Below are 16,167 nucleotides of genomic sequence, written 5' to 3'. Positions count from 1 at the left end.
AGTACAGGTCCAGAGCCATCAAACTCTCCTCATATGTTAACCCTTTATTGCCCAAATTATTCTTCTGAACTTCCTCTGGATTCTCTCCTCTGCCACTACTTTTTTTTTTCCTTAGATAACAGGCCTAAAACCAATCACAAAACTCCAAGTATGGTCTAGCCAATGCCTTGTAGAGCCTCAGCACCGTATCCTTGCTTTTGTATTCTAGTCCTCTCAAAATGAATACTAGCATGGCATTTGCCTTCCTTACCACAGACTCACCCTGCAAGTTAACTTTTAAGGAATCCTGCAAGAGGACTTGCAAGTCCTTTTTCACCTCTCATTTTTGAATTTTCTCCTTGTTTAGAAAATAGTCTATGCCTTACTCCTTCTACCAAAGTGAATGACCACACAACTTCCCTATACTACATTTCACCTGCCACTTCTTTGCCCATTCTCCCAATCTGTCCAAGTCCTTCTGCAGACTCGCCACATCCTGAACACTACCTGCCCCTCCTTTGTATTGTCTGCAAACATGGCCACAAAGCCATCAATCCTGTCATCCAAATCAGTGACATATAATGTGAAAAGGAATGGTCCCAATATCGACTCCTGCAGCACATCACTTTTACTGGCAGCGAAGTACAATAGATCTCCTTTATTCCCACGGTTTTCATGTTGCTAATCAGCCAATGCTCTCTCTGTGCTAGAATCTTTCCTGTAGTACCATGGGCTCTTAGCTTGTTAAGCAGCCTCATATGTGGCACCTTGTCAAAGGCTTTTTGAAAATCTAACTTAATAACATTCGCTGACTCTCCTTTGTCTATTCTGCCTATTATTTCCTCAAAGATTTCCAACAGATTTGTCAGGCAACATTTCCTCATAAGGAAATCATGCTGACTTTGACCTATTTTATCATGCTCCAAGTACCCCAAAACCTCATCTTTAATAATGGACTCCAACATCTTCTCAACCACTGACGTCAGGCTAACTGGCCTATAATTTCCTTTCTTCTGCCTCCCACCTTTCTTAGAGTGCAATTTTTCAGTCCTCCGGAACCATTCCGGAACCTAGTGATTCTTTAAAAAATCACTACTAATGCCCCCAGAATCTCTTCAGCTACCTCTTTCTGAATCCTGGAGTATTGTCCATCTGATCCAGGTGATCTAGCTACCTTCAGATCTTTCAGCTTCCCAAGCACTTTCACTTTCACTGTCAGTATTAGCAACGACACTCACTTCTACCCCCTGACGTTCTCGAATTTCTTGCATATTGCTAGTATCTTCCACAGTGAAGACTGGTGAAACCTGGGGGGGGAGTGATCCCTGTGGAAAGCAGAAAGTGAGAGTGGGGGGGGTGGGGGAAGAGAAAAATGCGTTTGGTGGTGGGATCCCGTTGGAGGTGGTGGATGTTTCGGGGAATTATGTGCAGGACATGGAGACTGGTGGAATGGTAGTGACTCCCTTGTCCATTCATCCCTCCCCACTGATCTCCCATCTAACACGTCCTTGCAAGTGGAACAAATGTTATACCTGCCCTGCACCTCTCTTACTACCATTCAGGGCCCTGAACGGTCCTTCCACTTCATCCATGAGTCTGTTGCGGTCATTTACTGGGTTTGGTGCTCCTGGTGTGGCCTCCTGTATAAGACCTGACATAGATTGGGAGACTGCGTCGCTGAGCATCTATGCTCTGTCTGCTAGAACAAACAGGATCTCCCAGTGGCCACCCATTTTAATTCCACTTCCCCTTCCCATTCTGATATGTCCATCTATGGCCTCCTCTACTGTGGCCTCATCACAACACTTAGGTTGGAGAAGCAACACCTTGTATTCCATGCGGATAGCCTCTAACCTGATGGCATGAGCATTGATTTCTGTAATTTTGGTAATGCCCCCAAACCCTCCACACGCCCCCCTCCCCACTTCTCCATTTCCCATCCCTTTTTCCTCTCTCACCTCATCTCCTTGCCCACCCATCACCTCCCTCTGGTGCTCCCTCCTCCTTTTTCTTTCTTCAACGGCCTTCTGTCTCTTTCACCAATCAACTTCCCAGCTCTTTACTTCATCCCTCCCCCTCCAGGTTTCACCCATCACCTGGTGTTTCTCTCCCCTCCCCCCCCCCACCTTTTAAATCTACTCCGCAGGTACTTTACTCCAGCCCCGCTGAAGGGTTTCGGCTCAAAACACCGACTGTACTTTTTTCCATAGATGTTTCCTGGCCTGCTGAGTTCCTCCAGCATTTTGTGTGTGTGTTGCTCAGATTTCCATCATCGGCAGATTTTCTCTTGTTTGTGATTTAAATACATCTCTAGTGTCATTTTCCAGTTGTCCAATATTTACTCTCGCTTCTCTTTTACACTTTATATATCTAAAGAAAAGTTCTGGTATCCTTTTCAATGTTATTGACTAGCTTACCTTCACATTTCATCTTTTCTCTCCTTATAGTTATTTTTAGTTACCTTTTTATTTTTAAAAGCTTCCCAATCCTCTAATTTCCCATAAATTTTGCTATATTGTATGCCCTCTCTTACTTTTATGTTGGCTTTGAATTCCCTTGTCAGACATGGTTACCTCATCTTCCCTTTAGGATATTGTCCATTATTGACAATATTCTTGTGGACCGGCTGAACTGCGGGGGGGGTGGGGTCGGGTTGCCAACGGACAAGAGCAGCAGTCAAATACGTTGTGTTTACCCCAAGAAAGCCTACAATGACCACGAAGCCTTGCACGGCACCAGTGCGCAATGCATTTACGTGCCAATTTTTTTTTCTCTACAAATCGTTTTTGGCGATTCTGTTCGGGGGGGGTGTTAATCACGACTGGAATATAGGTGATAAGTGGCTAAAGCACTCAATTTTGTTTCTAAAAGGGTTTATCTAACGAATTTAATATTAAACACAGCGCATATTTTCCTCGCATGAATATAGTGATAAGTCAATTATCAGGGGAGCTTGAAGTAGGTGTTGAACGAACTTCCAGTAGAAGTTGTAGAGGCAGGTTCGATATTATCGTTTAAAGAAAAATTGGATAGGTATATGGACAGGAAAGGAATGGAGGGTTATGGGCTGAGTGCAGGTTGGTGGGACTAGGTGAGGGTGAGAGTAAGAGTTCGGCACGGACTAGAAGAGCAGAGATGGCCTGTTTCCATGGTGTATATGATTATATAAATCACTTATAAGTCAATAGCATCATAACATTTTAAGTAACGTTTGGATATTAAACACACAGCACATATTTTCCTCGTATGAACATATAAAATCATTGCAACACACAAATATCGCTGAATCAGTGGGAGCCCTAAGCTTGTTTCCCTGCAACAAGACAGTGCCATTGAGGGGTGATGGGAGACAGCGATACTCGAAGGAGGTTCCTTATGTCCAGTCTATTCCGCAATTTAGTTTTAGTTGCATTCATCGCAGAGATATGTTGGAAATGGAAGCAACGTTTTCAGTGCTTTCGTGGCTATCTCAGGATATTCAGCCTTGACTTTGATCCAGAATGCCGGTAGAGATGTTATATCAAACATACTTTTCAGCCCGCCGTCATTTGCAAGCTCGAGGAGTTGATCTCCTACCTGTGCTGACATGGATGACACGCGGGTAATGACCTCGCATGCGTAATGACTTCGCGTGCGTTCAAGTTCAACAGTGGGCGTGACAGGGAATGAGGAAGGGTGCAGCTGACTCATATCGCCAAATCGTATCGTTTCCTCGCGGCCCGGTAGCACATGCTTTGCAGCCCGGTGGTTGGGGACCGCTGCTGTATACCAACTGCCCCATTCCCAGCCCTACCAGTCCAGTTCCCATCCTTCTGTCAACTTAGCTTAACCCCTCCCCAACAGCTTTGGCAAACTTCCCCAGAACATAGTGAGTATTGTGAGCAGCTTAGAGCCCCGATCTGAGAAATGATGTGCTATCATTGGAGAGGGTCAAGAAGAGGTTCATGAGAATAATTCCCAGGAATGAAAGGGTTAACGTATAATAGCTCTGGGCCTACGCTTACTGGAGTTTAGAAGAATGAGAAAGGTTTCAAGGAGATCCAATTGAATGTTGAAAGGCCTAGATGGAGAGGATTTGGAGAGGATGTTTCCAGTTGAGGGAGAGTCCAGGACCAGAGGGCACAGCCTCAGAATAGAAGGATATCCATTTAGAGAAGAGACGAGGATTTTCTTTAGCCAGAAGTAGTGAATCTGTGGCAATAAATTCCACAGATGTCTGTGGAGGCCAAGTCATTGGGTATATTGGGTAGGCCGTACCCTCCAAATATCCGGACCTGCCTCTCAGTTTTTTTTTGCACTACCTTACTTTCCCTTTTCTATTTTCTATTTATGATTTATAATTTAAATTTTTAATATTTACTATCGATTTGTACTCCAGGGAGCGCGAAGCGCAGAATCAAATATCGCTGTGATGATTGTACGCTCTAGTATCAATTGTTTGGCGACAATAAAGTATACTTAAAGTGAAGGTTGATAGGTTCTTGATTAGTCAGGGCGTCCACGGTTATCGGGAGCGGCAGGAGACTGGTGTTGAGAGGAAACGTAAATCAGCCATGATGGAATAATGAAGGGAACTCAACGGGCCAAATGGCCTAATTCTGCTCCGAAATATTATGGTCTTGTGGCCTAACGCAGGGAGCTTCTCTGCTCCCCTTCGGTTAAACCCCAGCACCTGGTTGGGCAGATAACGCACCTGTCACTGCTGCTGAGCCACATACTTCAACTATTACAAAGATCTAAACCAGATTAACTGGTTCCCTTCTTAATCTGCATTCAAATTAGCTCAACCTGCTAACACGTAGTCACGGATTGAATTGCAAACTTCAAAATGTATTGTGATGGAGGCAGTGCTTTATAAATGCAGGTTTAGAGTCAAGCAACAGAACATAGCAGCACAGTGCAGGCTCCTTGACCCACGATGTTGTGCCACCCTTCTGTCCCGCTCCAATATCAATCTGACCCGTCTCTCCTACATAGTCCCCCATTATTCCGTCATCCATGTGCCTACTTATTTATTGAGATACAGCATGGAACAGACTCAGCAGGTCAGGCAGCATCTATGGAGTTTGAAGTTTAACTAGGTAAATTAAACTTCAAAGTTTATGTATGAAAACCCTACACCCTAATCCAACAGCAGTCAAGGGGAGACCATGTAAACCCCACACAGACAGCGTCCGAAGTCAGGATTGAACCTGGATCTCTGGCGCTGCAAGGCAGCAGCTCTACAGGCGGCCCTGCTGTGTGGCCCTTTGTGCTGCTGCCTCTACATAGTAATCTGAAATGAATTTGGTCAATCAGCCTGTTGTTGGGCACTGAGTGCGGTGGCCAACTGCTCACGTTTGATGAGGTCACAATGACATTAAAATGACGAATGAGTCCAAGAAGAAACAGCATAACCCTTTTAATTCATACAACCATGAAGCTGTTAACTTGGAAATCTCTGGGAGGAAGGGGAGGGGGCATAATGTGTGAAACATAACCTACTCGTTCCCAGCCCTCACTGAAATACCTCACTATTCCAGTTCAATGGGATCCGGGGGGGAGTCACGAGAATGATCCCGGGAATGAAAGCATTAGGATATGAGGAGCAATTGATGGCTCTGGGCCAGTACTCGCTGGATTTTAGAAAAGTGAGGCGGGGGAATCTCATTGAACCCTATCATATTGAAAAGCCTAGACAGAGTAGATGCGGAGAGGATGCTCCCTAAAGTGGGGGAGTCTCGGACAGCCTCAGAAAGGAAGGACATTCATTTAGAATGGAGATGATGAGGAATTTCTTTAGCCAGAGGAGGGCGAATTTGTGGAATTCATTGCCACAAACCACTGTGGAGGCCTAGTCATTGAGTATATTTAAAGATATTCAGAGATTAATAGGTCCTTGATTAGCCAGGGCATCAAAGGTTACGAGAATGGGGTTCAGAGGGATAATAAATCCTCCATGGAGGAACAGACTCAATGGGCCAAATGGCCTCACTCTGCTCCTATGTCTTATGGTTTTATAATGAGCACGGGATGCTGTTGGGAAGCATGTAAAGCTAATAACTTAACACTGGACAAACAAAGGCATAGATTATATTTTATCTTTGTGAATGCTTCAGTCATTTCGTGGGCTGTTCTTTACCAGCAGCTGTCAGGATGTTGATCAGAAGCCAAGTTTGGAGAGCAGGCGGGCAGGGTACATTCCTCAGAGTTCACATGTAAATCACTGGCGTGTGGACAGTAAAGCACTGCCTATTGAACTGCTGGAGACTCAAGACTTCTCGCCCCGCTCTGCTGAAAAGCCTCCTGACTTCAGAAAAATGTTTGCTCGATTTGATTCTACTGTCTGGATGTGTCTCTGTTTGCCTGTTTTAAATAGCTTTTGTTTAGACCTTAAGACATAGGAGCAAAATGATGCCATTCAGCCCATCACATCTTCTCTATCATTCAATCATATCTGATTGCATTTATTTATTGATTGAGATACAGTACAGAACAGGCCCTATTAGCACTTTGAGCCTGCTGCCCTACAATCCCCCAATTTAACCCTACCCTAATCACGGGACAGTTTACAATGACCAATTAACCTACCAACCAGTACAACTTTGGACTGTGGGAGGAAACCAGAGTGCCCAGAGGAACAACAGGAATTCTGCAGATGCTGGAAATTCAAGCAACACACATAAAAGTTGCTGGTGAACGCAGCAGGCCAGGCAGCATCTCTAGGAAGAGGTGCAGTCGATGCTTCAGGCCGAGACCCTTCCATTCTGATGCTGTACCCTTTGGTCCTAGACTCTCACACATTTGGAAACATTTTCTCCATGTCCAGTCTATCTAGGTCTTTCAACAAATCATTCTTGCTGTAATGTTTTAATAGCACTCTGCACCGAAGGGTGTGTGTTTGATCTGTGTTCTGTATTTTGCTCATTGTCCAGCTGTGCCTGGGACAAACTTCCAACGCCACTCCCTAACGTAAGATCACAGTTCTCTGGGGACCCTGAAATGTGACTCTGTACCAGAACAGAGCCTCAAATGTGTGGATGTACAGGACTTTGTAGTTTACCAATCCATGTTGGGATCGTTAAAAATAAAATAAATATTCGTATAAAATTTGTATTTTATTTCGAGATGCAGCATAGTTTCAGCCCAACAAGCCCACGCCACCCAATTGCACACGTGACCTACGAACCCTCTGGCAGGGAACCAGAACACCAGGGGAAACCCCGCGATCATGGCAAAAATATACAAACCCCGTGACAGGAATTGAGCCTGGGTTGTGGCTGCTGTGAACCGTTATGCCAACCGTGCCACCTGAACTGAATGCCATTATTATAAACCCGTAGTCCTTTGCTAATTTTAAATAGAAATGAGGAGACAGAAGTAGGAAGGTGGAACTCAACAAGTTGCGCAGCATCTGTGGAGGGAAAAGAATGGCCCTGATTCAGGGCATTAACCTGAAATAGACAATTCCTTTCCTCAGACTGAGTGCCTGCAACAGATTGTCTGTTGTCCCAGGGTTCCAGCACTTGAAGTCTCTTGTGTCAAGAGTTCTGCTGCAGGAACTCACCGAGCTGAGCAGCATCTGTAGGAGGAAAGAAATTGCCGATGTTTTGGTTTCGAAAGGCAACTTGAAATGTCGGGATTGCTCTGATGGGAGCTTGTTACAAACCTCGTAGGCCAGATGGCCTCCTTGTGTCACTGATGGATGGATCTCATTAAAACAGCGTCATGGTGGTGCGGCAGGTAGTACTGCCTCAGCTCCGCCACTCCGGGCTGGACCCTGATCTTGGGAGCAGTCTGCGTGGAGTTTAGATGGAATTGCATGAATTTCCCACGTGGTGCTCCGGATTTCCTCCATCTACCAAGGGCGTGCAGTTAAAATAGTCTCTGTGATTCACTCTTCAATCTCAAAAGGGAAGGTGATGGGTGTGTAAGAGAGGAAAAAGTCACAGAGTCAAATTGAAGAAAGGAAGGGATTAATGCTATTGGGTTAATATTGTCACATGGTGGGTGGGGAAGGGAAATGAAGTGAGAAGCTGGGAGGTGATGGATGGAAAGGTGAAAGGCTGAAGAAGGAATTTGATGACAGTAAATCATGGGGGAAAGAGAAGGAGGATGGGTGCTGATAGGCAGGTGAAGGGAAACGAGGGGGTCCAGAGTGGGGGGACTGAACAGGGAAGGAAGAGGGAGAAAAATTACCAGAAGTCAGAATAATCTGGTATTGGCTTGTTATTATCACGTGGTTGGAGAGTGGAGGGTGACGGATTGAAGTGAGAAGTTGGGAGGTGACAGGTGGAAAAGGTGAAGGGCTGACAAAGGAAGAATCTGATACAAGAGGAGAGTGGACCATGGAAAAAAGGGGAAGAGAAGGGGAACCAAGGTGGAAGTGATGGTCAGGTGAGAAGGTTCATAGTTCCCTCTTGACCTGCTGAATTCCTCCAACATTTTGTGTGTTTTGCTCAAGATTTGCAGCATCTGCAGAATGATTGGATAGATAGTCCTCCACACCCCGCCCCCCCCCCACAACCCCAATGCTAAGGTTGTGTAAAATTGGCTTTAAGGTGAGAGGGGAAATATTTTAAAGGATCTGAGAAATGAGCTTTTCCACAGATGGTGGTGTGTATGTGTGGAATGAACTGCTAGAGAAAGTGGTAAAGGATCAGGTCCTATCGTTGTTTAAAAAAATAAAAACTTTTGGACAGGTATGTGAAGAGGGAAGTTTCATCAGTTCATTGGTTCCATTTGATATCAGAGAATGTATACAATATACAACCTGGAATTCTTGCTCTTCACAGACATCCATGAAAACAAAAGAGTACCTGAAAGGATGAGTGACAGTTCAAAAGTTAAAACCCTAAACCCCCTCCACCCCCCCCACACACAAGCAACAGCAAAGCATCAATCCTCCCCCTTCCTCACCTATTTCAGCAAAAAGCATCAGTACCATCCACCCACCAAGCAAGCAACAGCAAAGCCCCCAGAGAGACCATGATCTACAGTACAACGAAAACTAGCAAAGCTCCCAGAGAGACCATGATCTGCAGTACAACAAAAACTAATCATTCACATGACAATTTGATACACCACAGGTGTGCTCTCTCCCTGATAAAGGGGCAGAAAAGTGTCACACAGTGAGAAGGGAGACCAACAAAAAAAAAACAACTCTCTGATTACAAGGTTAAAGTCTGCTCCATCACTTTTTTAGATTTCTCTAACTCGAGAATCGGCGGCAAACTCTTCCCCACCAACGGGGATGGGGGGGGGGGGGGGTCTGTTTTCTGAGTACAAAGACCTCCAACAGCTTATCCGCTGTTCCGTATCACTGTAAAGAATCACAGTTTGAGTGCACCTGCAAGTCAAGGGCACAGAGAGAACCTTATCCAGCTTGAAAAGAAAAAGAGACTAAATGTAGAAATTAAGTTGTTTCTACAGATGAGCTTGAAGAAGCTGTTCTCTAGCACCATTGTAGTTCCACCCATTAACATAGATGGGTGTCTCAATCAACATGGGAGAGTTGGGCTGAAAGGCCTGTTTCAGCACTTGAACAATGAAAATATTGTTTTGGTTTCACCGCCAAAGCATTTAAACAATAAGCAACTCATGCAAAATGCTGGAGAAACTCAGTAGGTCAGGCAGCGTCTATGGAAATGAATGTCAACGTTTCTGACAAAGACTCTTCTTCAGTTCTTGTTTAATTAATATGGTTGTGTTGACAAACAGACTGACTGATGAAACAGAAGGAACCAGCAATTCAATGGTTAAGTTGAAATTCCTGTCTCTACACTCTCCAGAAACTGGAGCAGAATGAATGTCTTTCCTGTCTCTAGCCATGTTCTTGCTGACCCTTTATGTCCAGTTTCTCAATGCCTGTACCAAGATAACACTTTAAACAAAGAATTTTTAGCTTCTCCCGCCCACCTTGCCAAGGACAGCTCCTTGACAATTAATTTCATGGTCTTTGGCCCCAACCAAGCTCTGTCCATTCCTTTACAAAGAACCGGAGGAACGCAGCAGGCCGGGCAGTATCTGTAGAGGAAAATGCAGTTGATATTTCAGGTTGAGACCCTTCATCAGGACTGAAAGTTAGAGGGGAGGTAGCTGGTGGTAGGGGAGAGAAGGGGTGGAGCAAGAGCTGGCAGGTGATAGGTGGATGTGTTCAGTAAGGTTCCCCACGGCAAGCTCATTCAGAAAGTCAGGAGGCATAGGGATTCGGCAAAACTTGGCTGCATAGATTCAGAATTGATTTGCCTACAGAAGGCAGAGGGTGGTTGTAGATGGAATGTATTCTGCCCTGTGTTTGGTGACCGGGGTGTTCCATGGGGATTTGTTCTGGAACCTCTGCTGTTTGAGATTTTTATAAATGACTTGGATGAGGAAGTGGAAGGGTGGGTTAGTAAGACTGCTGATGACACAAAGGTTGGTGGAGTTGTGGAAAGTGTAGAAAGTTGTCATAGGTTACAACAGGGCATTGATGGGATGCAGAACTGGCTGAGAAGTGGTCAATGGAGTTCAATCAGAAAGGTGCGAAGTGATTCACTTTGGAAAGTCAACTGTGGAGACAGAATACAGGGTTAATAGTAGGATTGTTAGAAGTGTGGAGGATCAGAGGGATCTTGGAATCCATGTTCGCAGATTCCTCAAAGTTGATATTTTAGTTGGTAGGGTGGTTAAGAAGGAATGCAGTGTGTTGGCCTTCATTAGTCAGTGGATTGAGTTCAAGAGCCCTGAGGTAATATTACAACTCTATAAAGCCTTGTTTAGACCACACTTGGAGTATTGTGTTCAGTTCTGGTCACCTCATTATAGGAAGAATGTGGAAGTTTTAGAAAGATGCAGTGGAGATTTACCAGGATGCTGCCTGGATCAGAGAGCATGCCTTGTGCGGATAGGTTGAGTGAGCTCGAGCTTTTCTCCTTGGAGGAGGAGGATGAGAGGCAAATTGACAGATGTGTACAAGATGATAAGAGGCATAGATTGAGCAGATTGAGGGACTTTTTTCCCCAAGGTGGAAATGGAAAATATGAAGGGACATAATTTTAAGGTGGTTGGAGGAATGTCTGAGGGAGGCTTTTTACAGAGAGGGTGGTGGATGTGTGGAACGTCCTACCGGGGTGGTGCTACAGGTAGATACAATAGGGCCATTTAAGAGACTCAGATAGGCACATGGATGATAGAAAAATGGAGGGCTATATGGGAGGGAAGGGTTAAGTTAATCTTAAAGTTCATTGAAAGGTTGGCACAACATTCTGGGCCAAAGGACCTGTACTGTGCTGTAATGTTCCATATTCTGTTTGGGGAAAAATACATGAATTAGAAGGATTTGAAGGTCTAATATCCATGTGACGGATATCAGTACAACATGGAACAGATGGGATGAAGGGCCTGTTACTGTGTTGGAGGGCCCTGAGTCTGTCTCTTGCATCTCGCGTGATAATGCAGGTTGCTGTTCTTTCCAGTAATGGAGCTTTCATTTTGCCTCCTCATTGTTTGCAGTGGAAGCATTCGAGGGTTTAATTGAAGAGACGTACTGGCCAAAATCATGTCCTCAGATGCCAGTCACATGCTTGAAGCAGCCTTGGAACAAATGGATGACATCATTGCAGGTAAGCTCCTGATTGGGTGTAAGGGTGGGTAGTGGAACCAATGAATGATGTCATAGCAGATAAGCTCCTTATTGGGCACTGGGTTGGGTGTTGGAGCCAATGGATGTCATCATAGCAGGTAAGCTCACGATTGGGCACTGGGTTGTGCGGTGTAGCCAGTGGATGAAAAGAGAATTTGCTTTTGTAGAGTGCCTTTCCCATTCGCTGGATGCTCCAGGGGACACATCCTCAATATACAAACATGTCCCTTTTAGAAGAGAGGTAAGGAAGAATTTCTTTAGCCAAAGGGTGATGAATCTTTATCCAGGGGCAGTATGGTAGTGTAGTGGTTAGCACAACACTTTACAGTACTAGCAACCCAGGTTCAATTCCCGCCACTGCCTATAAGGAGTTTGTACATGTTCCCTGTGACTGAATGGGTTTCCTCCAGATGCTCCAGTTTCCTCCCACAGTCAAAAGACCAACCGGTTGGTTAATTGTTCATTGTGAACTTTCCCATGTTTAGGCTATGGTTTAATCGAGGAGGCAGTGTTGGGCACAGCTGAAAGGGCCTACTCTCCAATGTACCTCTAAAATAAAAAAAATAAAATGAATCTGTGGAATTACTTGTCACACACAGTGTAAAGGTGTATTTAAAGCAGAGGTTGATAGGTTCTTGATTAGTCATGGGGGCCAAAGGTTATGGGGAGAAGGCAGGAGAATTGGGATAATAAATCAGCTGTTATCGAATGGTGGAGCAGACTTGATGGGATGAATGGCCTAATGCTCCTATCTTGCAGTCTTACAGAGTGTTTTGTTGCACCTTGAAGGTCTGTTAGACTCGATTAGTTTTAATGTAGGAAGAGGGGAAACAAACCCTTGGCTACACCTGTACAGTGAATTGGAATCAGGGTCATTATCACGAACACGGCGTGAAATTTGTGGTCTTGCAGCAACAGTACAAAACAATATATAAATTGGTTACAATAAATAAATAATAAGCAGAGGAATAGTGAGGCGGTGTTCATGGACCATTCATGGCGGAGGGGAAGAAGCTGTTCCACATACGTTGAGTATGCATCTTCAAGCTCCTGTACTCCCCCGATGGTAGTACTGAGAGGAGGGCATGACCCAGATGGTGATGGTCCTAACTGGGGGACGTGGCCTTCCTGAGGTACTGCCTCTTCAGAATGTTCTCGGCTGTGGGGAGGGTTGTGCCCATGATGGAGATGGTTGAGTCTACGGCGCTCTGCAGCCCCTTGTGATCCTCTGCTTTGACCCTTCCATACCAGGCAGTGAGGCAACCAGTCAGAACGCGCTCCCCCAGAAATCTACAGAAAATAACTGATGAAAGTCTGCACTGTTGATCATGACTATTTCTTCCATCAGTTCTTCCTGACATTGTAAGATGTTTGAGCTTCTCTTTCCTCAGTACATGCGTCATGAACCTTCTGGGCTTCTAAGTCCACAACTTTCTTTCAATGATTAGGGGCATATTCTGGAATTAATTGATGTATCTGGGGAAAAGAAACAGAATTATCCTTGGGTTAACATCTCAGCCAAAATAAAATTCATATATCTCTCTCTGTGTCTCTCTCATGCACATTCCTTATCATTAGAATCAGAATCAAGTTTATTATCCTGGCATACTATATGTCATGAAATTTGTTTTTTTGCGACAACAGTACAATGCAGTACACAAAAATATCACTTGAAGTTACATTAAGGTACCAGCTACCCGCACTCCTGCTCCATTCCCGTACAAACCTCTCCTGCCTTAATTCATCTAAAGATCCACATCATAGGTAGACAGGGGGCGAAGAAGGCATTTGGCACTCTGACCTTCAGTCAGGGCACTGAGGATGGGAGCTGGATGTTATGTTGCAGTTATAGAAAACATTGGTGTAGCCACTCTTAGAGTTTCTTGTCTTTAAATCTTTACTAAAACAGGGCAACCAAAACTGTACAGAATACTCCAAGATGCTGGAAACCCATATCAACACAAAGTTCCTCCAGCACCTTGTGTGTGTTGCCAAAGATTTAAAAATCTTTATTTGTGATCTGTGCGTCAAAGCGTACAGTGAAATGTGTAGTTTATGTCAATGACCAGCTCAGTCCGAGGATGTGCTGGGTGCCCTCTGGTATTCTGTCCTCGTGGATAGGGGATTTCACAGTTTCACCACTATCTAGACAGCTCAGTAGTGCAGTAAGGAAGCTTTCGCATTGCACCCGTGTTCCATTCTGACTTATTCTGCTGACTATGTGGAGTTTGCAGCAGTTCGAACACCATGGAACCTGAAAACATCAAACAATCAATGTGCAAAAAAAACCAAAGATGCTCCAGTTTCCACCTGCAACCCAAAGTTCTGCCAACAAAGTTGGCCATCTAACCTAGTCCCATTTGATCCATGTCCTTCCAGACCAGGAGTTCTGCAGACCCCTCAGTTAATTTGTTTGGTCCATGACATCAAAAGGGGTTGGGAACCCCTGCTCTAAATCCTTCCTATCCATGACTGTCATTTAAATGTTGGTAATGTGACAAATAAAGCTAATCTTATCTTAACATGAACATCAAAACAGAGTGAAATGGGTCATTTGTGTCAATGGTCACACAATCTAAGGATTGTGCTGGGGGTAGTCGCAAGTAACACCGTGCTTCTGGCACCAACATAGCATGCCCTTAACTGCACCAGCAAGTTCAAAGTTCAGACTAAATTTATTATTGACGTACATATGTCACTATATACAACCCTGAGATTTTTTTTAAAGCACACTCAATAAATCCAACAACCATAACAAAATCAATGAAAGACCTCACCAACAGGGCGGACAACCAGCGTGCAAAAGACAACAAACCGCGCAAATACAAAATGAAAGAAAAAATAATAATAAATAAATAAGCAAGCAATATCATGAAGATGAGATGAAGAGTCCTTAAAGTGCCACCTTTCGTTCAGCCAGTGATAGTGGTGTCATCAGCAAACTTAAATACAACACAGTGCAAAGTGTGAAGTGAGTAGAACGGGGGTCTAAGCACACAGCCTTGTGCTGATGGAGATGTCACCAGTCTGAACTGATAGGGGTTTCAAAGATTCAAAGTACATTTATTATCAAAGTATGTATGTAGTATACAACCCCGAGATTCGTCTTCCCACAGATACCCACAAAACACAAACACCATGGAACCTGAAAACATCAAACAACCAATGTGTAAAAAAAAAAGTGCACAAAGGGCTGAAAAGTAAATGAAAAACAGAGACTATAAAACAGCAAACCACAGTCACTGAACAGTCCGGGAATGTTCTCTCCAGTTCAGCTCAATGTAGAGCTGTGTCGTTCATTGACTGCAGGCCGCAGAGCCGATCTGCCCTGATCAAAATCGCACAAAATAACAAAAAGGAGCGATCAGAAACATATTATAACTTGAACTGAGTCCAATCCACAAACTGCATCGATTACACCTTGCTCAGGACCCAAAACTCCAGACTATCTAACAAGCAGGTGTACCTAATAAAGTGGCCATGAGTGTATGCTACCACATACTACTACCTTCAGATTCATTTTCTAGCAGGCATTTACAGGAAAATAAAGTGCAACTTAATCAAGACTAACCAGTAACCAATACACAGCAGGAGTTCAAAAGTGTGTTTCTCAGTCTGCAGATTGCAGCGATGACAGTTCAAAAGATGCATAAAAGCATTCCTGCGTAACACCAGCTCCCATTATATCACGGAACTGTCTCTTGCTCCTAATTTGTATGTTTGTATAATTGGATTTGACCTGGTCGGGTCGTTTGCAGAGAAGCCTTCCTCTGTTCAGCATGCAGCTGGTAATTTGCAAATTGAAACGACATGACAGACAAATGAATATCACTAATTTCCTTGCCACGATTTAGCAGGTTGGAGTCTCTCACACAGGTAATCTACTTTCATGATGCCAGTTGGTCAGGACGCTGGGAGAACTTCCCACCCATTAGTGGATAATTCACTCACCTCAACACTGAACTGATCATCAACACAGGCAGCAGACTCACTTTCAAGGATTCTACCACTGAAGTTCTTAATATTATTTATTTACTTTTTTTTTGTATTTGCATAGTTTATGGTGAAGTAAGGTTTGGTGCAAAGAGAGTACAACCCTGGGGACAGAAAGACTATGTACATTTACTCTATCTGTGTCTCTCATGATTTTGTACACCTCCATAAGATGACCTTATGGAGTCTCCTATGCTCTAAGGAACAAAGTCCAACAACTTCCCACAAGGACTCTCCAACTTCTCCCTATAACTCAGGCCCTCAGTCCTGGTAAGTATAATAAATGACCCTGACAGCCTTGCAGGTGAAGTGCCATTCAGTTAGGACTGATTAGGGCAGCACAGTTTGTCGGTGGTTAGCGCAATCGTTTGACAGTGGCAGCAGTCACTGACTGGGGTTCAGTTCCTGCCCCATTCTGTACCGAGTTTCTACATTCAACCCGTGATCGTGTGGGTTTCCTTCCACAGTCCAAAGACGTCTGGTTTGGGCTAATGAGCAGTGGGCTTGCGATATCGGCACTGGACCCTGCCAGTTCTTGCAGGCTGCCCCCAGCACAAACCTTTCTAGTGTGATTTGACCTAAACAATGCAGTT

General features: G+C 44.4%; 1 protein-coding gene across 2 annotated transcripts in view; it reads left to right on the top strand.

The window, feature by feature from the left end:
* Positions 1-16,167, top strand: part of LOC134353563 (liprin-beta-2-like) — a 263,694-nt gene that overhangs the window by 66,069 nt on the left and 181,458 nt on the right. For both annotated transcript variants that reach the window (XM_063061604.1, XM_063061608.1), the window contains exon 2: positions 11,452-11,561. In XM_063061604.1, coding sequence (XP_062917674.1) covers positions 11,498-11,561 — 64 coding nt within the window. In that variant the 5' untranslated portion in view covers positions 11,452-11,497. The remainder of the gene's footprint in view (positions 1-11,451; positions 11,562-16,167) is intronic.

This window comes from Mobula hypostoma, chromosome 11 (assembly GCF_963921235.1).
Source record: "Mobula hypostoma chromosome 11, sMobHyp1.1, whole genome shotgun sequence".
NCBI lineage: Eukaryota > Metazoa > Chordata > Chondrichthyes > Myliobatiformes > Myliobatidae > Mobula > Mobula hypostoma.
The sequence above is the reverse complement of the archived record's forward strand: the minus strand, read 5'-3'. Positions and strand labels throughout refer to the sequence as shown.